At 35.6% G+C, this 24,584-nt stretch overlaps 1 protein-coding gene across 2 annotated transcripts in view; it reads left to right on the top strand.

Annotated features, from left to right (window-relative positions):
- LOC306854485 (glutamate receptor 4) overlaps positions 1 to 24,584 on the top strand; it is a gene marked incomplete at both ends in the record, with an annotated part of 84,677 nt that overhangs the window by 17,175 nt on the left and 42,918 nt on the right. For both annotated transcript variants that reach the window (XM_079392549.1, XM_079392550.1), the window contains 7 exons: positions 2,392 to 2,631; positions 11,512 to 11,696; positions 16,428 to 16,481; positions 17,867 to 18,025; positions 20,686 to 20,853; positions 24,067 to 24,171; positions 24,300 to 24,407. In XM_079392549.1, the coding sequence (XP_079248675.1) occupies positions 2,392 to 2,631; positions 11,512 to 11,696; positions 16,428 to 16,481; positions 17,867 to 18,025; positions 20,686 to 20,853; positions 24,067 to 24,171; positions 24,300 to 24,407 (1,019 nt within the window). The remainder of the gene's footprint in view (positions 1 to 2,391; positions 2,632 to 11,511; positions 11,697 to 16,427; positions 16,482 to 17,866; positions 18,026 to 20,685; positions 20,854 to 24,066; positions 24,172 to 24,299; positions 24,408 to 24,584) is intronic.

Here is a 24,584-nt window from a genome sequence, read left to right on the forward strand (position 1 = left end):
GTGAGCATGGGCTGACTAAAGGTCAGGTCGACTGGTGTGTTAAATTTAGACGGTTTAACAGAGTGACATCAGTGTTAGAGCAGACTGCACCGCGTTTTCATCACACCCCTGAAGCTTGTTAAAAACAGCTCGCACACACACTTAAACACACACACACACACACACCCTTAAAGACATGAGCCTCAGACACCTCAAGGCTGTGTTAAAAAAGATCCGCTCTTCTCGTTCCCCACAGGACAAGCGACTAGAACAGTCACAGAACACAAGACTGTGAAAACGGCCTCTTTTAACACAGAAACAGAGACATCTCTGATGCTACTGAAGTAAACATGAAACGCTTTTCACAACTCATTTCACACTGATGTAATTCTGAGAGAAACGAGACATGCAATAAGAGGAAACATTTAGGAAAAGACTTGATTCTGTCTATCAGGAATGGATGTGATCATAAAAAGTGAGCGTTATTAGGAAAATAGTGTCTGATTGGTTGGGAAATTTAAGAAGGCTGATTATTGTTTTAAGATTGTTTCAAAGATGAAGCATGTTATTACAACTAAAATTAAAATTAAAACTGCACTGTAAAAAGCGATCAGTTTACTTTACTTAAATAAAATTATTTATTTAAGCGATTACCATTTAAATGATTAACCCAACCGCTGGGTCAAAACAACCCGATTGCTGGGTTTGTCCATATTTCACCCAGCGCTGGGTTGTATTTAGTCTCGCGTAGCCAGACCTTCACCGTGGGCGTGACGTCTGAGTTGTATTTAACCCAGCATTTTTTAGAGTGTATATATATATATATAAATATATATATACACACACACATACATATAATATTTATTTATATTTTTATGTCAAGTCTCACTTTATAATGATACATTTTCACAATGTTATATCAAATTACAGTAACTTTCTCCACCTCTCCAACCACCTTTTTGTGAGGGCGGGGAAATAATATTAACCAAGATACCTGTGCAAAACTCACCAGCAGGTGTTGTTGGTAGTTGCTAAGGTGTAGTTGTTAACATGTTGCTAGGCAGTGGCTCGCATCCCTCTTTCACTGTAAGTCTGTGGGTTTTTCAGTAAATAAATTATCATTCCTCTTCCAAACCTTCCTCTATGATCCATCCATCCCGATCGTCACAGCACTTTTACTGACTGTCTCCTGTATCTCCATGGCGACCGTCCACCGCTGATATTCTGAGTAGAGAGTGGTGTTCAGTCTATAAATAACCGGACAGAAGCTTCGTCCCAGCATTAATTGGTCTGTCGATGAATCAGACAGTAAATGATGATGAGGATCAGCATATGACAGCACAAACTCTGATTATATATACTCAACAATAAATACTCAACAGGCCCTGTGAGACAGAGAGATGGATGCTTTTCACACAGATATTCATCCTTTTTATCAACATTTTACAAACTCACCCGTACAGGGCATTAGAAGAAACTGAGTTTCTGAGAAAGAGTGTTATGACAGAAACACCTGAGTGATGAATAAAAGACAAGCGCAGGAACAGACTGTTTGATCCTACACTGAAAACTAGAGTATGCCATTCATAGACAGCGACAGAAAATGCAACGTTATAAACTTACATCAAAGAAGCGACAGACAAACTCTGTGTGTGTGTGTGTGTGTGTGAGACGCCTTTGAAGATTAAACACTGACTACTGAAGTCTCTCTCTTTCACTCGCGCTCAGCAAAAATATTCATTTATAAGAAGAAGAAAAAGAAAAGATACTTTGTATAAAGAAAAGGATCCTATTATAAGGCTTCTGGCAATCAATATTTCACATACATACATGCACACACATGAATGTGTGTGTGTATTTAAAATAAATTAGAAGTTATTATATGAAACAATAATAATAATATAATACATATTTTATTTAAAATGACATAAATATAAAGTTATTTTTATAAAATAATTTTTTTATAAAAAATATTAAGTATTATTATTATTACAATATTATCATAATAGAACTTTTGTAAAATGTTATTTATTGCATATAATTTATGCAGGTATGTATCAAATGCAGTGTTTTTATATTGCTTATTATAAAATGTTATATATAGTCTAAACAGATTTTCATATATTTTATAAAACTAATGATAGTCTAATGAGAATCATCACTAAGAATAATTAGTTACCACCTGGATGTATTACAATAATATTGTCATGACAATAATCTCTCAATGCAAAAAAATTTAAATATATAGATTTTTATGTATTTATTTATTTTCCCGTTATTTGCATTTATTTTCATTTTGGGGTGAAATTGACTTGTTGGTGGTGTGGATTGTGTTTTCTTCTTCTTTACTGTGTTATGCAGTATATTTTTGTGTGTTACCGTATATGATACTGAACTCTCTCTCTGTCTCAGTTTGTTCGCAGTATTCGCGAGGAGTCTTTGCCATCTTCGGCCTGTACGATAAGCGCTCGGTGCACACCCTGACATCTTTCTGCAGCGCGCTGCACATCTCTCTGGTGACGCCCAGTTTCCCCGCCGAGGGCGAGACGCAGTTCGTGCTTCAGCTGCGGCCGTCCATCCGCGGCGCGTTACTGAGTCTCCTGGACCATTACGACTGGAGCCGCTTCGTCTTCCTGTACGACACCGACAGAGGTCAGGAACACACACACACACACACACAGACACACACACACACACACACACACTTGTCCTTCAGCAAGTTATCATAACAGATCATGATAACATCAGTGTTATTTTAATTCAAATAATATAGTAGTGTTTATTCATATTTTTAATTATTTTTTATTTTTATATTTTAGTTATTTCATATATATATATATATATATATATTTATTTTTTGTATATTTTCTATTTTAATGTTAATGTTAGTTTAGGTTTTAATAATTTTAATTAATGTGATTTTGTTGTGTTTTTTTGTGTTAGTTTTTAATTTTAGTTAATTTATGTTTTATAATTTTGAGTTACATTACTATTTATGCTTAATTTAATTTATTTCAGTTTTCCAGTTAGTAATGTAAGTCCTTCAACTAAATCTTATTTCAGTTACTTGCCAAGACAAAATTAATTAAAAAAAAATAATCTAATATTTTTATTTTGGTATTATTTATTATATTACTATTATTTTATTATTATTTTGAATGTTTTATTTTTACCAATCAACTAGTTGTTGAACAAACGACTAGTCAATTAGGGAGGTTAACTAGTGCCTTCTCATACTGTATGTTTTAGCAATTTTTTACAGTAACTGCTCATTTTGTGATTCATGAGCACCAATTTTGATTCGTCATTTTGATGTATTTCACTCATAATAAATTTTTCACTTAGTCAAATATTTGGTTTAGATATTTTAGGGATCAACACCAGATTGTTGTTGCACATATCAGAAACATAAATGCATAAAAGACAGACTGCTAAACATAAATATACTAAAGCTTCAGCGGAATCTGCACAAACAGGCACGTTTGTAAGTTGGCGTTGGTGTCGGAGTCACAGCTGCCGTCTAATTCTCTTGCCTGGCATCATGGGAGCCCTGCAGTGAGGCGAGACCTGTGTGTGTGTGTCAGGCAGGCTGCTTTCCACAAGAGGAGAGTTTCTCCATATGATTTGCTCTTTTTCGGCTGATTTTAAGTCCAGTGTTCAGCAGTTCCTGCCTGGCATCGGTCAGCGGAGCGTTATCTGCTCATCCTGGAGCCCAGAGCGACGCCAATCATCCAGTCATCCGTGATCTCCTGCTTACAGGCCAGAAAGAGAAGCATCCGCTTTCTTCCCTCATCTTCATTTTCGTCGTCTCTTCCCTCGTTTAATAAGTGCTGATGTTTGAATTTGACCACTAGTCTCTTGAGCCGCTTCATCCCAGCTGGCATTGAGTCCAAGGACGACACAGCGTGTTCTTCCCATCAATTTTGCCTTTGTCCTTCTGTTTTGAAGTGTAAGTTGAAGGAAATAAATGACTAACTGGAAAACTGACATACAAATAAATTAAACCTAAATGTGACCCTGGACCACAAAACCAGATTGAGATTTCTGAATAAATAATCTTTCCATTGATGTATGGTTTGTTAGGATAAGACAATATTTGTCTGAGATACAACTATTTGAAAATCTGGAATCTGAGCGTGCAAAAAAATCCAAATATTGAGAAAATCTCCTTTAAAGCTGTTCAAATGAAGTTCTTACAAATGCATATTACTAATCAAAAATGAAGTTACAAAATATCTTCATGGAACATGATCTTTATTTAATATCCTAATGATTTTTGGCATAAAAGAAAAATCAATAATTTTGACTCTTTTGTATTTTTGGCTATATACCCCAGCGACTTAAGACTTAATATAGTAATTTTAGTGTAAAAATATATATATACAGTATATATATGCATTGTTAATTTGGGATGGGGTTAAGTAGAGAGGGGGTGCCATTTTCTTTCTGGACTTGTTTTCTCCTGTTTATGTTAGTAAGGGAATTAGGGTATTTTGATGTATTTTTGTTTCCTTTTCTTTTGGTAGGTTAGTCAGTTTCTGTTATTAAGTAGAAGTATTATGTTTGTTGTTTTGGCCTGAGCTCCCTCTCGAAGTCATAAATAACCCTCCTGCATATGTACAATAAAAATTGTATACTTTTCTTCAGTTATGTTGTGAAGTGGGGTTTTCTTTTTGTAATTTACTCTTTTGAGTTTGATTACTGTTCCTCACTGCTGACACACACACACACACACACACACACGCACACACATGTTGGTTTTTGTGGTTTATGGGGACTCTCCATAGGTGTAAGGGTTTTTATACTGAACAAACTGTGTGTGCTATTGCCCTACACCAACCCTACACCTAAACTTAGCCCTCACAGGAGACTTTGTGCATTTTTAGATTTTCAAAAAAACACCATTTAGTATGTTTTTTAAGCCTTTTGAATTACGGGGACATAGGCAGTGTCCTCATAAACCACCTTCATATTGTAATACCTCTGTCATACCCATCCCATTATACAAATTTGTGTCCTCATAAACCATATAAACATGCACACACACACCATTGTTATTCTGTCACGTGACCTACCCTCTGCTAGACTTGATACGGGAACGTAACAATATATAAATGTAATATATATATATATATATATAAACTGAATGAAAAATCTTAAATGTTGCCTTTGCAGCTAAATGAAGTATAGGTTTAATTTAAAGCACTACAATTATTAACTTAAAAAAAAAATATTAATTCCTAACTAGTAATATATAAAAAAACTACTACAAATGACAAAATTATAAAAAATGTAAAATAAAATATAAAATATAAAAACCATTTAAAATAAAAATCAAAAATCAAAATATTAATAAAAATAATAGTAATAAACAATACTAAAACAAAATAGATATAAAGACTTAAACTACACAAAAATGAGACATAACAGAAATAAGTTTGTTAAAGCACTAAAATTATTAAATTAAAATGAATTAAACCTGTAAGTAATAATATTAAAAAAGGAATAAAAATGACAAAATTTGTATATATAAAAATTTAAATGAACAATTATATAATATATAATATAAATGTAATATAGAAAATAAATTCAAAATAATAAAATAATAATAATAAATACTAAAATAAATAAATTTCCCAAATATTAATATTTAAAAGAAGTAATACAAATGACAAAAGTATTAAAAAATGTAAAATAAAAGAAAATTACAAAAATTATATAAATGTAATACAAATGTAGAGCATAATATAAAATAATGAAACAATTAGATAAAATAATATAAAGAAAAATTCAATTCACAATATTAATAAAAAGATTGTCCAGGATAGTCAATAACTGGCTGTCCAACAAACAACTAGTCAACTGGGTAGGTTAACTAGTGCCTATTATTTCCCATTTGATTCACAAAATGAATTCTTTAATTAATAATTAATTTTGTGAATCATAAGTGCTATTCTGATCTGGTCTCTTGAGCCGCTTCATCCTCAGCTGGCATTGATTCCAAGGACGATGAAGCATGTTGATTTTGCCTTTGTCCTCGTGTTTTAGTTAATTCCCCGAGCGCTGAGGAGGTTTACCGGACTCACAGACACTCGGCTTGACCTCACACCTCCATCAGCGGAGCTGCATTGCGGATCCTTTGGCTAAAACGTCTGCGATCGCTCGCTCACACATGATCACAGGGGAACATCCGGCTTGTCTGGAGATGTTAGCATCACTGCCAGTGATGATATGAGTCAGTATGACTGTGGAAAAAAGAAATCTATTCACAAACAAACACAAATTCTTTAATTTTTCTGCAGCTGACTTATGCCTAAACACTTTACTGACATGTACGTGACTGACAATGAAAAGCTTGTTAAAAATACACTTTGGACATTTCTGCAGAAAACAGAAAAGAAATAAACAGAAATGCATGTAGATCAAGGGTGTGTGATACTGACAAAAAAACAAACAAACAAAAAAAAAAACTAAATATTTTCTGATTTTGTCAATGGTGACAATTAGACAATATTTTGCAGTTACAGAAATTAATGTTTTCATGTTTGCCACCTTAAACTGATTTCCAGAGGTATTTTACCTTCATAAGATCAAAGTATCTAGCTTTATTTGATGAATGCATCACATTTGATCAAATTCATATATTTAATCAATAAATTAAGTTAATAAGACAATATATTCTGTTACCAAATAACATTAAATCAGCATCAGCAAAAGAGGCTCTGCAATTACAGCTGCATAAACAATGCTATGAGATTGTTTTAAAATTAATATTTTGCGTATTGAAGTATAGATTTCTTTGAGAAATTAAATGATACTTTAAGTAAATCATTGAAGTCATTTATTCAACCAATTCATTCTAACTGGACCCTGCTGATTCATTCAGATTAATGTTTTTAAAATAATATTTTGAATATCGAAATTATTTGATATGAAATGATAGTTTAAATATGAAACTAAAACTGCCAGTAAGTGGCATCAAGTCACTGTCTTAATGAGTGAGTCATTGAGTCATTTATTCAACCGATTCATTTAAACCACAGCCATATCACCCTGTAGCCCAAGACCGGTTGCCCACTGAAGCTAAGCAGGGTTGAGTCTGGTCAGTACCTGGATGGGAGACCTCCTGGGAAAACTAGGTTGCTGCTGGAAGAGGTGTTAGTGAGGCCAGCAGGGGGTGCTCACCCTGTGGTCTGTGTGGGTCCTAACACCCCAGTATAGTGATGGGGACACTATACTGTCAAAAAGCACCGTCTTTCGGATGAGACGTTAAACCGAGGTCCTGACTCTTTGTGGTCATTAAAAAATCCCAGGATGTCTTTCGAAAAGAGTAGAGGTGTGACCTCGGCATCCTGGCCAAATTTGCCCATTGGTCTCTGACCATCATGGCCTCCTAATCATCCCCTTACACTGATTGGCTTCATCACTGTCTCCTCTCCACCAATAAGCTGGTGTGTGGTGGGCGTTCTGGCGCACTATGGCTGCCGTCGCATCATCCAGGTGGATGCTGCACACTGGTGGTGGACGAGGAGACACCACCCCTCACAATGTAGAGCGCTTTGAGTGCTTAGAAAAGCAGAAAAGCGCTATATAAATGTAAGGAATTATTATTATTATTATTATTATTATTAAACAGCTGATTCATTCAAGAATGAAGCAAGAAACTGTCCCTGCGTTCCATTCGGAAGGGCTCATCCCTATGCCCTAATCCCTTCAAAGGGTTTACCCTCCGGAGTGAGAGCTTCGAAGGGTTGAAGGGTGTAGGGGACCAAACAACTGTTTCTTGAAGTGCCCTTCTGTGTCATCATGCAAAGAATCAGCGCAAAAGATCATGGGGGCCCGAAGTGTCCATCAGTTGTACCCTTCGAAATCCTTCATTCCGAAGGGCCCTTTGAAGCGGTTAATTTTGAGTACTTCGCATTTGAACAGTCAATAGCAAACACTTAAACTAATAACAAAACATACTTACAGTCGCTGATTCAGAAGCGCCAGAATATCATAGCAAAGTAAGAATTACCTCCTCTCCTAGGTTCACGAAACGGTCGTCCATAAAATGCATTGCTGTTCTGTTGTAAGTAATCTTAATAATTCCTATGCATCTACTTTCGGGAGGTCAAATAAAGTGCTTTTGCTTTCGCCTAGAAACACACAGCTTCTCCCTGACACCGCTCCATCAACACTACTGCGGTTACTGAAACCATGCCTTACGCAAATATTCCCACACCGTGACGTAGAGATGTGGGGCGTGATTGAATGAGCCGTTTCAGGAGGGAACTTTTATTTGGTTTTGGGACTTTAGTCTTTGCAACTTCAGGGATCTTATCTATGCACAATCAGCTTGTAACACTCCAAAGAGAAAGGAAAAGATGAAATCACTAATTTTTAAAGTGACTTTTTTTAAATAGACTTATATTTCCCCCCTTCAGTCGCCTTGGGATAGTCGCTCTGTTCTTCACTGTGAATCACTAGGCTAGCTGTATTCAGTGCTGGAATCCGCTCGGCTCGCTAATGTTAACAGCACAGTTGAGCTAACATCTCCACTTCTGTTGGCATGCTCACTTCAGCTGAGAAACGGACCATCTGGCGGTCTGGAGCGGACCAAGCCATCAGTTCCAGCGTTAGCTTAGTGCTTTGACACTTTAGCCAGAGTCTCGCTACTGCTATGACCGCTGACTTACACTGAGTGAAATACTAATATACTGCATGCTACACAATGTGTACTGCATATGACTATTAAAAAAAGTATGCAGAGACAGTATGCAGTACGAAATGTTTACTGTAGCAGTCCACCCACATGCATGTTTAAAGTGAGAGACACAATTATCAATTTGTTAAATAACTGAAATAGTTCATGAGACATCATGTAGTAGCCTATGAAACGGGAGTAATTTGACTTTTAATAATAATAATAGTTTGTGAGAGCATGCATTACTGTATGAAATTTAAGGTGCCAAAACTTAGTTTTTAATTCTTCCAGTGATAAATACAGACTTTAAAACAAAAAAAGGAAAGAAAGATAAAAAAGAAAACCCATAAAAATGTAACATTTGAATGGGAAGTGTTCAAATGAAATAGAATCGAAAAAATTATTTCTTTTGTAGAATACTTTTTTTCACAGAAATATGTCACGGAATACAATTGAATATTCATGTTGACTTTGAAAGTATTCAGTGTATTCAAAATGATACAATGTTTTAAAAAAATTAAACTATTTTACGTTTTTATTTAAGTGTTTTAAAATATTTACAGTTCACAAAATTATAAAACTACATATGGCACTAAATTATTTGAGCCATTTTGCTAGCTGATAGTCTACAATATTTTTTTTAATGTTAAAAAAATTAATTTTAAATATTTTAAAATGTATTAAAATATTTAAAATATATAAAAAAAAATAATTATAAAACTGCAAACTGACACAGAATTTCTCCAAACCCTCGTCTTTTGAAGACATCTTATGCAGCGTGCTTTGGTTGTACCTTTGCATTTAGTAGCACATCACATGCCTATACATTCACACAGTGTGTTTAAATAGCAGCAGGTCTAGTGTGTGTTTACATGTGAAGCGAGACGCAAGCGTCCGTCCATCCATTCTGTCCACACAGACTAGGGTTTGTGTTCAGAGGATTCTCCAGCTCTCTGCTGCCAGTCTGTGTTTACTCATAGGACAGCTGGTGCCATTTCATTATTGTGTGTGTGTGTGTGTGTGTGTGAGCTCACGGTCATCTGTGGTTTGTCTGTGTGTTGTGGTTTGTGTCATATCAGTTGTTCTGAACGTGCTCTCTCTCTCTCTCTCACACACACACACACACACACGGCACGCTGGACACTGCATTTGTCCTGATGTCCAAAGTCCTGCGGTGCGACTAAGGGCCAATTTAAAGGACATCTGTTGCTCTTGGCTGACATAACTGGCACACTGATGCAGAATACACACGGGACGCTTGGACAGGAGACGGAGCCGAGCACACACCTGTTGAAATACACACACACCCACACACACACACACACACACACACACACACACAGAGTCTGGAAAGGCGAATGTGACTGAATTATGCTGCTTCTTACTTTTTAGTATTTGCATACAATTGCATTAAAGTTTCTTTTTTCATTCTTTGATAATGGACAAGTGTTATTTAAGTATCATTGAGGTACTTTTATAGTTTTTATTCATATTTTGAATGAGTTTTTATTTTGTGTTTTAATTTTAATTAGTTCGAGTTCATTAGTAATTAATTTTAGTTCAAGTTTAAGTAATTTTGTTGTGTGCTTTTGTCATTTTTTATTAGTTTTTTTAATATTTATATATTTTTTATTTCAGTTTTAGCATCTTATAAAAAATAAATAAAAAAAGTTTATTTTTTCATACTTTGTCAGACATATTGGAGTATTATTGAGATACTCTTAGTTATTAATCAATATTTAAAATTAATCTTTATTTTTAGATTTCTGTTTTAATTTGAGTTTTTGTGTGTATTTTTGTCATTTTTATGATTTATTCATTTAAAAAATATATATGTCTATACATGTTTATTATTTGTTTAATTTTAAGTTTTAGTTTGAGATATTTTACATCAACAAAATAAATGAAAATGCCTTGGCAACTAGTTGAAATAAAATAAGTTTAAGGTTTATATATTATATATATATATTATATTATATCGATTAGAGATTTATTTTATTTTAAGTAACAAAAATATTTTTTTATTGTTTTAGTTAACAATTAGATAATAACCCTGAATGGACTTCTCAGTTATTTCTCTTGTTTCAACTTTGTATTCCATTTTTTAATAAAATTAAGATACAGATGGGACAAAAGTTGACATACAGTAAAAGTATTATCTGATTTATGTTGCATCTTTTTACACTTTTTATTATTTGCATAAAATTGCATAGTTTCTTTTTTAGATTTTGGCAGACATAATGGTTATTTCTCATGTTTGTCTCCCTTTTTTTTTTTTTTTTTAAGATATATTTATGTGTTTAATTGGACAGGACAGTGTAGAGTAGACAGGAAAGCTTTGGGTGAAGAGAGAGGGGAGCGGGATCGGCAAAGGACCATGAGTCGGGATTCGAACTCGGGTCGCCGTGAGCGCAGTTGCGCTGTATGTCGACATCCCATTTTTTATAAAATAGACAATAAAGACAAATGTTGACATACAGTAAGAGTAAAGATGTTATTAGATTCAAGCTGCATCTTACTTTTTAGTAGCTGCATGAAATTGCATAATTTAATACAATTAAAATAATATAGCAGTTCTTTTTTCTTTTTTATAGAAATAGTCACAAAGGAGATAATTGTTGAGTACAGAGCTATTATCAGATCATTTGCATTTTTGTTTGAGTTTGGGATCTCTGACTTTTGTTTGCAGACATTGCAATCTAAAAGTCTAACTTTCTCAATTTGTCTCTCTGTTCAGTCTCACTGCTGATATAACTGAGATTTACGAACATACAAAGCTGTACTATCTGCATGTTTAGGTGATAATATACAGTGGCATTAGAGTGTTTTGGTGTTGTTGTTGCTAGGATACGCCATCCTGCAGGCCATCATGGAGAAGGCGGGTCAGAACGGTTGGCAGGTCAGCGCCATCTGTGTGGAGAACTTCAACGACGCCAGTTACAGAAGACTGCTGGAAGACCTGGACCGGAGACAGGAGAAGAAGTTCGTCATCGACCTCGAGGCAGAGCGACTGCAGAACATTCTGGATCAGGTGAGGATGACGTCCAATGCATCACAAAGCAAGTCAACATATAATAAAAACGATCCCATTTACTTCCTTAATGCACAATATTATTATGAACGATTCATCAGTGCATGTTATTCCAGAAAAAAAAAAAAAAAAAAATCATAATCACCAAAATTTAATAAATTAATTTTTAACTCCTCCAAGCTCCTGTTTTAAAGACGCACAGAAATACATCATGTAATAAAATGGGAATGCCATTTCATGTTGACTTTGAAATTATTCAAATTTTTTTAAATGCATTTCAAATTTTACAATGTTTAATAATATTTGTATATTTAAAAAAATAAAAATTAAAACATATAAAACTAAATATATCACTGTAAATGTTTTGAGCCATTTTGCTAACTGACAATATTTAAAAGTTAAATATTTATTAAAAGGAAATATTAATTTATTTTGTAAAAATATTTAGATATTTAAAAAAATAATAATTATGAAACTATATATAGTACTGCTTTTGAGCAGTTTTGCTAACCGTCTCTGAAATTAATATATCAATATTTCAAATTTATTTCAAATTCTACAATGCGTAAAAATATTTAAATAAATATTTTACATTTATATTATTCAAATATTTCAAATATTTAAATATTTAGCCATTTAAAAATATTATTTATTTTTAATTTGTAAACAACATTAATTTAAAAATATATTTAAAATGTATCAAACTGTATATAGTAATCTCTTAGAGCCATTTTGCTAACTGACTTTGAATATTTAAAAAGTCTAAAATTTAAATGTTTATTTATCTAAATATTTAAAAATATGTATTTTTTATTTAAATAATATTTTTTAGATTATAAAACAGTATATTCTACAATAATTCTTACATTTAAAAAATGTTTATTCATTAATAGAAAATACTAATTTGTTTAGATATTTAAAATATATAAGTATAAAACTATATATTACTGTAAGTGCTTCTTCTGTAAGTTTTGTCAGCTGCCTTTGAAATTATTCAATATTTCTAAAAAAAAAAATGTTTATGTTTTGAAATATATATACAGTATAAAGCATTATAAAACATACAGACATGCATGCATATATATGATTTGAGCTGTTCACACCAAACTTCTCCAAAACATTGACTGACACAATGCACAATGACCCTGAATGTGCACACTGATCGACAAGCAGAGAGTATTTCTGATTGGCTAAAAAAGCACTCCCTAACTCTTTTTTTGTGGTTTGCAGAGCCCATGACTCTCACAGCGTCAGCCTCACAAAACCCATTCCAGTAATATCTGTCAGGTAGCAGCCATGTAAATTCCAAAATATGAAATCGCTTACAGCACCTTTAAAGGAAAAGCAGAGAAACACAAATCACAGCGAGCCGGAGAGATGAGTGTTTTCCTCCCGGCCTGTGATTTGTTATTTTCTCTGTGACTCCTCCCACCTGCGGAGCATCTCGCTGTTCCTCACAGAGTATGAGCACGCTCTGTCTGTCATGTGCACCGAAACTCAGAATAACATGATGCACAGAGAGACAGAGACGAGAACAGGTGCTTACAAACCTGCTGCCAAACATCCTGAAACAGACACATCACAGTGACCTGAGCCCAATGAACATCTCACACACAAACAGACAGAACAAGCACCGTATCTAAAGCACAGCAGCATTTCTCAGACTGTACCTTACTGCAGGTCAGTCAGGTCAAAAACCGTGATGACAAGAACCTTACTGAGCAACTTAATTAAACATTCAGTTTAGTGCCATTTGAATACAGATGCCAACATCAATGAAAGAATACCATAAAAATTCAATAGTTTTTGAAAGAAATTAATGCTTTTATTCAACAAGGATACATTAAATGGATCAAAAGTGACAGTAAAGACATTTATAATGTTACAAAATATTTGTATTTAGAATAAATGCTGTCATTTTAAACTTACTATTCATCAAAGAATCTTAAAAAATAAAATGTATCACCGTGCCACAAAAATATGAAGCAGCACAGCTGTTTCTAGCCATTTTTCAGGTCTTTTTGGCAAGTTTTACAAGCAAAAGTTAAATTTTCTTCAGAAGTATTAAATTAGAATACATATTTAACATAAAAAATTACAGTGATAATTATTTTAATAGTAAAATTCATGAATTTATATAAATTTATGAATACATACATTTATTGATTTTTTTTTTAAATATATAATTTTAGTATAACAATTAATTTAATATAATTTTCATGATTTTTTATTCATTTAAAAAATGTTATTCATTTCAAATAATTTAATATGATTTCAAATTAATTTTATTCATTTAATGTAATTTTTAAGATTTTTTTCATATTAAAAAGAGCCACAATATTACTAATTTTACTGTATTTTTGATCACATAAATGAAGATTTGGTGAGCAGAAGAGAGTTATTTTAAAAGCATAAAAATAATCTAATAATTCTTAATATGACAATTTATAAATATATACATTAATTGATTTATTTAAAAAAATATATATAATTTATTTTGATATAATATAATTAATTTAATATTTTAATGTTTTTTTATAAATAATGAATTAAATATAATTAATTTAATAGATTTTTATTTTTATTGATTTAAAAAAAATCAGCTTTGCAATCACAGAAATAAATTACATTTTACAAATTACAAAATGAACTGCAATAGAAAACAGCTATTTTCAAATTGTAATAATAATCATAATAATTTCTCAATATTACTTTTTTAAACTATATGTAAAAAAGTGACTTCTTTCTTTCTTTTGACTTCTTTCAAAAACTTAAAAAACAGTAACTGACCTCAAACTTTTGAATGCTATACATTAAACGTGCCTAATGTGTAGCAGCTCCATGTTTGTCAGGCGGTAATGATGTTCAACACGAGCAGCAGAAGGAGTCACAGCTCAGCTCTCTGTACATCTGATCTATGAACTCTGCGATTGCGGGCCATGCTCCGTCTGTTCCTCAGGCAGACCTCTGAGGTGCCCATCTATCAGCCTGACAGCAGACTTGGCAAATACAACCACACACACACACACACACACACTGTCTTGCAGTTGGACATAGTCAGGTACAACATCAACAGAATGTTCTCTCTACATGCCCTGCCAGTCCTGCCAGCATGTTCCTCGAGCAGATGTGGATCTGGCATCAGCGTCTGCTGATCTTACACCGATACCAGTTACACACTAGACAAATCTCACATCCAGCAAAAGATATCTCGCATTGTTAAATTTTGATTTCATAAAGACAATTTCCTGAAAGGACGAAATCACCCAAACCGTTAAACCTGATAAGTTAAGAATGCTCAAAACATTTGAGTAAACAAACAATTTTTTTTTTTAAGTTAGTAGAGCTTTCAATTTTAAAGTGGGGCGGGGCTGAGAGCCAAGCCTTGCTTCAATGGTCCCACCCTACTCTTCACAATGACTATTATATACAACTTGTTTCCTTAGACATCACATTCATCCATATCTTTCTTATTTAATTCATATCTAAGTGCTGGTTAGCTATAACACACCAACACGTACTGATGTAATTAACTAAAAGACCCTGACTATACACTTGCATGTAAACAGTCAATCAACATGCAGTATATGTAGTTTATACAGTATTGTACAGTCCATCCTAAACCTAACCAAAGGCTCTACTTTTCACCACAACGGTAACACTACAAAACCCAACATAACAGAAACCTATGTAAATCCTAACATAACACAACATTTAAGTACTAACTTCTGTCTCCCTATGTTAATCATGCGTAAAAACACACAAAATAACACTTCATTTCAACATTTATTTTCCTTGTTGTCTGATGCAAAGCATGCTGGGAAATAAAAAACTTACTATAACAACATTATGAGTTTATAGAACTTATTTCAATTAAGTCCAATGAACTTTCATTATTATTTGAGTGAAACTAACTAATTTCATTTAATTCATTTCATTGTTCGGTTTTACAGTGCAAAAATGAAAATTTAGCTGAATATATCCTCACCCTCAGGCCATCAAAGATGTAGATGAGTTTGTTTCATAATCAGATTTGGAGAAATGTAGCATTGCATCAGTGTCTCAGCAATGGATGCTCTGCAGTGAATGGGTGCCGTCAGAATTAGAGTCCAAACAGCTGATAAAAACACACTCCAGTCCATCAGTTAACATCTTGAGAAGACAAAATAAACAAATCCATCATTAAGACGTTTTTAACCTTAAACTGTTGCTTCTGACTGAAATACGAGTCCATAATTCATAATAACACTTCCTCCAGTGAAAAAGTGGTCTGGTCTGAATCAAGAGAGAAATCTGCACCGTTTACAAGACAAAACAGCTCTAAACAAATATGTGGCTGGATTTTGATGTTTGAGGACAACAGAGATGGACTTTTTCACTGGAGGAAATTATTATGAATTATGGACTTTTGATTTTGACCAGAAGCAATGGTTTGAAGATAAAACGTCTAAATGATGGATTTGTTTCAGCTTTTGGCTTCTCAAGATGTTAACTGATGGACTGGAGTGGTGTGGATTACTTGTGTTTTTTATCATCTGAAAGCACTGGAAAGCAATTCTGAAATGCACACAATGTCTTGGAAACTAAACTCTGTAAAAAATATTTACTTATATACACTTTTCCAAGTATAGGCAATACATCTGTTGGCTGAATTACTGAAGCGTGTAATAAAATAGTCTTTGTGCTATTTACACTTTACTCATTCCCTATATTTCTCTCTCTCTCTCTTAGATTGTCAGCGTGGGCAAACATGTGAAAGGATACCACTACATCATCGCTAACCTGGTGAGTGCTGGCGCGGTTTATCCAGTGATGGAGCGCTGGAGGAAATGAACAAATGTAGAGGACAGCGTGTCCTCTGGCTGTAATTCTCTGTGACGGAGCTTCGCTTCCCAGAATGCAGTATTACATTGATTCCTCAAATGAAGTGCACTAGTGCTTTACTAAGTGATCAAACACACCATTTTCACCTGCTGGATGATCATGCACATGTAAAATCCTACAGAATTCAAACAGAGACTTGAGGATGCAGGACTGTTTTAGTTTGTTTATTAAGAAACCACCTAACAACCACCATAGCAACACCTTAGCAACCTTGTCAGTCATCCACAACACCCTTTGTGGCAATACGTTTTACAAGCACCAGGTAAATTTTAAATCTAGTTACAAAAATCTAATTTATTATTCAATTACAATAATTATTAGTTAATATTAGAAATAATTACAGTATTTTTTTTATGTGCTTGTATCTTTTTCAAATAATTTTTTATCTAAAATTATAATCTAAAATTATATATTTAATAGTTAGTAATATAATTATATATTTAATAGTTTATTATTAATTATAAAATGTATAATTAATTTAATATACGTTTTAATCCAATGTAATTAATTTTATTTAACTTAATATAATTTTGATGTATTTGTAAGTACCTCTCTTATACATTTTTAATATAGAATTTTAATTAATTTAATACAATCTATTTAATATAATGTAATAAATTTTAATGCATTTAATGCAATTCTCCAATTAATTCTTGTTCATTTATTTTAACAATATATTTAATGAATTAATTCATTTTTATGTATTTGTTTGTATTGTTCTCTAATTAATCATCTTGCAACCACCTCAAACACCCTAGCAACCACATAGCAACAAACTATACATCACTCAGATGGTCTTAGCAACCATAAATCAATGTCCTGGCAACACTCCACCTCTCACATCTTTTTTTTAATGTACCTGTATTTATCTTTCTCTAATTAATGTGTGTGAATCACGTAGCAACCACCCAAAACACCCTAGCAACACGATGATGAGTTTTGCACCTCTCAGAAACTGAAAAAGTCAATCTGGATGATAAATTCATCTGAACTGCTAGTTAGTCTGAAGGAATTTGCAGTCTTGTTCAGTTTTGGGAACTCTGACTATGATGGACTGCTGAACTTTGTTACGTGTGATTTATTGTTGCTTATTTTTGTGCTGGGCCTTCGTAACGTATTCTGCTTTGACATTTGTTAGCGTCAGCATCTGAGATATTAAGAAATGTTATAACTCACTCCGTCTCACATTCGTTCCATCAATTTCCCTTTTCCCACCTCTTTATCTTTTGAATGAATCGGCTGCATTCGCTCTGACTATGATTTGCTCTCTGTCTTTCTCCCGGCAGGGATTTAAGGACATTTCTCTTGAGAGGTTTATGCATGGCGGTGCAAATGTAACTGGTTTCCAGTTGGTGGATTTCAGCAAACCGATGGTGATCAAACTAATGCAGCGCTGGAACAAACTAGACCAGAGGGAGTATCCAGGATCCGAGAGCCCTCCCAGGGTAAGCAAATACATTTACAACATAATTAAACACAAACACCAATAAACCAGAATAGCAAACACTTTTGTGCACACTTAATTTTTCTGCATTGTTTCAGCATCCAATTCACTGAAGGTATTAGCGCAAACATGCTCAGAGATCTGTGCTAAACGCCATTGATCCCATTAGCAGAATAATTCCTTATCTACTCAAACAGCGTGTTTTGAAATCGCCCGGCAAATGGCAGGTTGGTTTAAATCAGGCTGGAACCCTGATAATCCTGTCGGACGCATGTGGCAGAAATCCAGGCACAGATGTTTAGCCAATCAAACTGTGACAGCACGCATTCTTCGTCAAGCTTTAGCCAATGAGATTCAATGAGCAGCTGCCCAGGCAATATTTGAGTCAATTAAACCATGACGACTACAGCCGGAGCCACATTTAACCCGTCTGTTGGGGAACGTGTAAGTTGTGTTTTGAAGACTAGGAAACCATTCTAGTTTTCCAAGAGATAAAATAACATTTAGAGGCCTAAATAAAATCTGTTTTTCCAATTTTATTATGAAAGCAAAACATTAATAATTTATTAAAATACAGAAAATATTTTTAAAATTTTATTTCAGCTTCAAACTGTATTCAATAATCATGTAATTATATATATATATAGTGCTGTCAAACGATTAATCGCAATTAATCGTATCCAAAATAAAAGTTTTTGTTTGCGTAATATATGTGTGTATATGTGTATATATACACACACAGGAATTTATATTTTTCAGAAAAATATGTTATGTTATATATTAAATATATTTATTTATAATATAAATTATATGAATATAAATATAGACATGTAAATACATGTAAATATTTTCAAAATATGTACTGTATGTGTGTGTATTCATACATAATAAATATACACAAAACACACACATATATTATGCAAAAAAAAAACTTTTATTTTGAATGCAATTAATCGTGATTAATCATTTGACAGCACTAATATATATACACACACACACACACACACACACACACACACACACACACACACACAGTTTACACCATCTATAGTAAAATATATTAATATAAAAATAATAAAATAAAGTATATAAACTATTTTCAAGTATATATATATATACACACACACACACCACACACAGGAGATAACTTTACTGGATTATGTAATCAGATTCCAAAGATGTATACTGTACTTATAATTAGATTAGATTACATTTCATTTTAAAGGGCTCATAATCAGATTACATTTAATTTTTTATAGATTGCATAATTACATATTATTTATACACTGGCAGTAAATTATTCATTATGTATTCATTCACTGTAATGCGTAATTTTGTTTAATTTTTAGTAAATATTATATATTAAATACTAAAACAATACAAAGTACTTAATATATATATAAATATATATAAGTAAAATATATTAATATATTGACACATATATTAAAAAGCATAATAATCAATTCCTGTTTTTCATCCCCAAATTGAAGTCCTACTAATATGATTATTAAGATGTTTGTTGTAACATTTAATTTTTAAGACTAAGATTTTTTAATTCAAGACTTTTTTTTACCTTAAATTTCATAAAACTTATTTTTTTTTATACTTTAAGGACCCACGGGGACTTTTCTTTTTGTTCACACACACATGCTCCTAAACAAATTTTACAGTTCGCACACATCTATTCTTAGTCGCAAATACAAGTGAACTGCTCGCACAGTACCACAGAAAAAGTATTACAGTTCTCCATAACTAGAAAACAAGACAAATGTACTCATTAAGACAATTTTGTGCTGCATAACCTCACCTCATCGTGCTGTCCTCAGCTCAAAAATCTTGCTTTCACCCTCTGTTGATAACATGGAGCTCCTTCTCTACTCCCATTGATTAGCACTTCCATCCTGTAGTCCTTGCTATAAATTACCAGAGGAACATCAGACCAATCTTTACGGGTTCATTAGAGCACACTTTACAGGCAAGAGCCCTGACTATCTCCATCTCTTGCTCACTCTTGATTTTCTGCATCTTGCTCGCTGACTCCCCCTTTAATGATTGTTGTTTGTTCCTGTCTTTCCCTCAATGTTAATTGGATGTTATTATGCCTCTGCTAGAACCATAAATCTTGATTTCCGCTGATCAAGTTCATTCATAACGACCAGTGTCAGTGCAAACCCAGCCACTGAGACTCGTTCTGTCTTATTGGGACAATTTATTCATGCAAATAGCCATGCTTTTGTATTTGTTTATGGAAATAACAACAGATGAAAATCCATTTTGATTGTTGAGCGGTTTTTCTTACCGCTAGTGGTACCTCATAAAGAGAAAAACGATGCACTGTTTTCCCCAGCAATCTCTCTGGATCTTTACTGCTCTGTAGCAACAATCTGTACTGCTTTACAGCTAAATAGCTTTTCCAGTAACAAGTAGCGGCGGTGCTACATTGCAGTTTTATGTCGCATTGCATTACGCACGCAGCCTTACAAGCGAGCAGGCGGAGGCAATAATCAATGCGCTCACCTAGAATGCCCTCTCTGCTGCATTTACATCTACTTTAGGCACTCGGCCGGCTCTGCATTATACTTGATATGTGATTGTAAACAGGAAGCATGGGTAATGTAGTGTGAATGAAGTAAAGACACAATATTCATTTTACCTCCTCAGTACACATCATCATTGACGTACGATGGTGTGCTAGTGATGGCGGAGGCGTTTCGGAATCTGCGCAGACAGAAGATTGACATCTCTCGCAGAGGCAACGCTGGAGACTGTCTGGCCAACCCGGCTGCTCCTTGGAATCAAGGCATCGACATGGAACGAACTCTGAAACAGGTGAGAGCGGGTGGGATTGTGAAAGACAGGTGAGAGTTGATTGGATGCTGTGAGACAGGTGAGAGTGGGCGGGACTCTGTACAACAGGTGGGAGTGGGCGGGACTCCAAGACAGGCAAGGTTGGATGGGATGTTATCCGAAAAATGAGAGTGGGTGTGATTCTACAACAGGTGGGAATGGGTGGGACTCTGTACAGCAGGTGCGAATGGGCGGGACTCTGTATGGCAGGTGGGAATGGGTGGGACTTTATATGACAAGTGGGAATGGGTGGGACTCTGTATGACAAGTGGGAATGGGTGGGACTCTGTATGACAAGTGGGAATGGGTGGGACTTTATATGACAAGTGGGAATGGGTGGGACTCTGTATGACAAGTGGGAATGGGTGGGACTCTGTATGACAAGTGGGAATGGGTGGGACTTTATATGACAAGTGGGAATGGGTGGGACTCTGCATGACAAGTGGGAATGGGTGGGACTCTGTATGACAAGTTGGAAGGGGTGGGACTTTATATGACAAGTGGGAATGGGCGGGAATCCGAGACAGGCAAGGTTGGATGGGATGTTATCCGAAAAATGAGAGTGGGTGTGATTCTACAAGAGGTGGGAATGGGTGGGACTCTGTACATCAGGTGTGAATGGGCGGGACTCTGTATGGCAGGTGGGAATGGGTGGGACTTTATATGACAAGTGGGAGTGGGCGGGACTCCGAGACAGGCAAGGTTGGATGGGATGTTACCCGAAAAATAAGAGTGGGTGTGATTCTACAACAGGTGGGAATGGGTGGGACTCTGTATGACAGGTGGGAATGAGCAGGTCTTTGTATGGCAGGTGGGAATGGGCAGTCCTGTCTTGGAGTCCCGCCCATTCCCACTCGACGTACAGAGTCCTGCCCATTCTCACCCATTCCCACCATGGCAAGTGGGAATGGGGGTGACACTGTGCGGCAGGTGGGAGTGGGCGGGACTCCAAGATAGGCAAGATTGTGTGGGATGCTGTCTGAAAATGAAAATGGGTGGAATTCTACAACAGGTGGGAATGGGCAGGACTCTATACAACAGGTAGGAATGGGTGTGACTTCATATGACAGGTAACACTGGGCGGGAAGCTGTCTAAAAGATCAGAGTAGGAGTCTAAAATCCTTGCATACTGAGTCCGAAAATTCTGTATTTGTTTCTTCATATTTCTCATCCTAAAAATTCGTCGCACACAGAGTCCGATGCATATTAATTAATCCGTTGTGAAAAATTCACCAAAAAATACAAAATGGAGTCTTCAAGCAGTAATGATTTTGTTGTACTCTCTCTTCTTAAAAAGAGAAAAAGAAAGAGGAAATATTGGGTCCATCCAATCCTGAGATAGAGAGGGAGGAGAGTTCCCCCTCCTTATTAAGGAGCAGAGGGATTATCAAGGGCAATTCAAAGTTTATTTCAGGATGTCAGTGGCTCAGTTTGATGCTTTGCTAGCGATATTAGAGCCACAAATTAAAAAGAAGACCACCAATTCCCGTGAAGTCAGTGTGCAAGGACCCATACAGTGCTTTGTGCTGTGAGACGAAGTGAATCAACTTGACAATCGCCATTCTGGATTTTGGCGTTCGCTTGTACGGTGACTCTCAAAATGCTTGCAATGGATGTGAAAAACGAAAACAATTGAACCTGATCCCAATTTTTTTTTTTTATGACGGACAAATTTTTTGAAGGCAGTGTGTAAACTTGAGGTCGTATTTATTTGTTAATGTGCATAAATATTGGTCAGAAATTTCAGACTCTTAAAACAGACAAGACTGGGTGGGATGAAAAATGAGCGGGTGGGATTCTACGACAGGTGGGAGTGGGCAGGACTCTGTACGTCAGGTGGGAGTGGGCGGGACTCTGTATGGCAGGTGGGAGTGGGCGGGACTCTGTATGGCAGGTGGGAGTGGGCGGGACTCTGTATGGCAGGTGGGAGTGGGCGAGACTCTGTATGGCAGGTGGGAGTGGGCGGGACTCTGTATGGCAGGTGGGAGTGGGCGGGACTCTGTATGGCAGGTGGGAGTGGGCGGGACTCTGTATGGCAGGTGGGAGTGGGCGGGACTCTGTATGGCAGGTGGGAGTGGGCGGGACTCTGTATGGCAGGTGGGAGTGGGCGAGACAGGTTGGAATGGGTGGGTCTAAGACAGACAAGTTTGGGTGGGATGCTGTCTGAAAAATGAGAGTGGGTGAGACTCTATGACAGTTGGGACAGGGTGGGACTCTATAGGATGGGTTAAGGCGCCAATATACTTCGAACGAAGTTCGTTTTTCGTTTGGGGGCAAAAAGAAGTTCGAAAAGGCTGAGCGACGGTATACTGTTTCAGAAACATTCCAACAATAACTGAACTGTGGCAGTTCAGTTATTCGACACAGTGTATTTATGTTGCTAGTGACTTGGAGATGTTGTTCCCCTGCCTGACCATTGTTGAATAAGAAACGAACCGGGAAAAAAATAAATAAATTGCACGTCAAAAAAGGTGGAGATCCAGAACACACCCACCGATTGCGTAATCGTCACGGACCAATGGTAGCTCAAAGGTGTTTAGGAGCCAAATTGAACTCCCCCAGAAAGTTCGCTTTAGTGAGCTGTTTTGCACTGCCGAAACAAACTCAAAACGAACTTTGCTTCGGCCTGATTTTGTTCGAAATTACATCATATCAGTTCATTCTTCGATTTCATTTGAAGTATATCAGGGCCTTTAGAGTGGCTGGAGCACTACTTAAAAGGTGAGTGTGGGCAAAATTGAAAGACAGATGAGACTGGCGGTATGCTCTTTGACAGGTAAGTTTGGGCAGGGCTCTGTATGACAAGTGGGAGTGGGCAGGACTGTCAGAAAAGGTAGTGGGCAGGACTCTGTCTGACAGGTGGGAGTAGATTTGATTCTGTTTGACAGGTAAGAATTGGCAGGGCTCTGAACTGAATCTGGGAGTGGGCGGAACACTGTCTGAAAGGTAAGAGTAAGTGGGACTCTGTACGACCGATGGGAGTGGGTGGGACTAAATGGGGGCTTGGCAATACAAGATGCAAAGGATGCATAAACTTGCTATCAAATCTGACATGCTTTAACTCATCTAAAATGTTTAATCCACTTAGCAAAATAAATTGTAGCTATAAATGATAACTTTGGTCCACGTTTACCAAAAGTGATGCGTGTTCTGTCTTACTAATACTTCCTTGTGTATGTGTGTGTGTGTGTAAAGGTGAGAATCCAGGGTCTCACTGGGAATATCCAGTTTGATCATTATGGACGCAGAGTCAACTACACCATGGACGTCTTTGAGCTAAAGAGTAACGGCCCCCGCAAGGTCAGACACACAACACACTTTCATGCATTCAGACACACACAAGCATCCATTTATACAGATACACACTGTAATTTTACCCAGATGCCCACACACACAGGATTGATCACCCTATCGTCTATCATCTGCAGATCGGTTACTGGAATGACCTGGATAAATTGGTTCTGGTCCAGAATGAGCTCTCCATGGGAAATGACTCCGCTATGGAGAACAGAACGGTTATCGTCACGACTATAATGGTAATGTACACGCAACCACCCACATCTGCAGACTTACACATGTAGCGCCATCTAGAGTGAGCAGGACACATTACTTCAGTTAGACATACTAGAATAAAACTCACTTGCATTGCTCTGGACTGTATTGGTGAGAAAAACGAGGAAAGAATGCGAGCCAGTGAAAGAGAGAGAGAGCTG

Source organism: Barbus barbus, assembly GCF_936440315.1.
Source record: "Barbus barbus genome assembly, chromosome: 34".
NCBI lineage: Eukaryota > Metazoa > Chordata > Actinopteri > Cypriniformes > Cyprinidae > Barbus > Barbus barbus.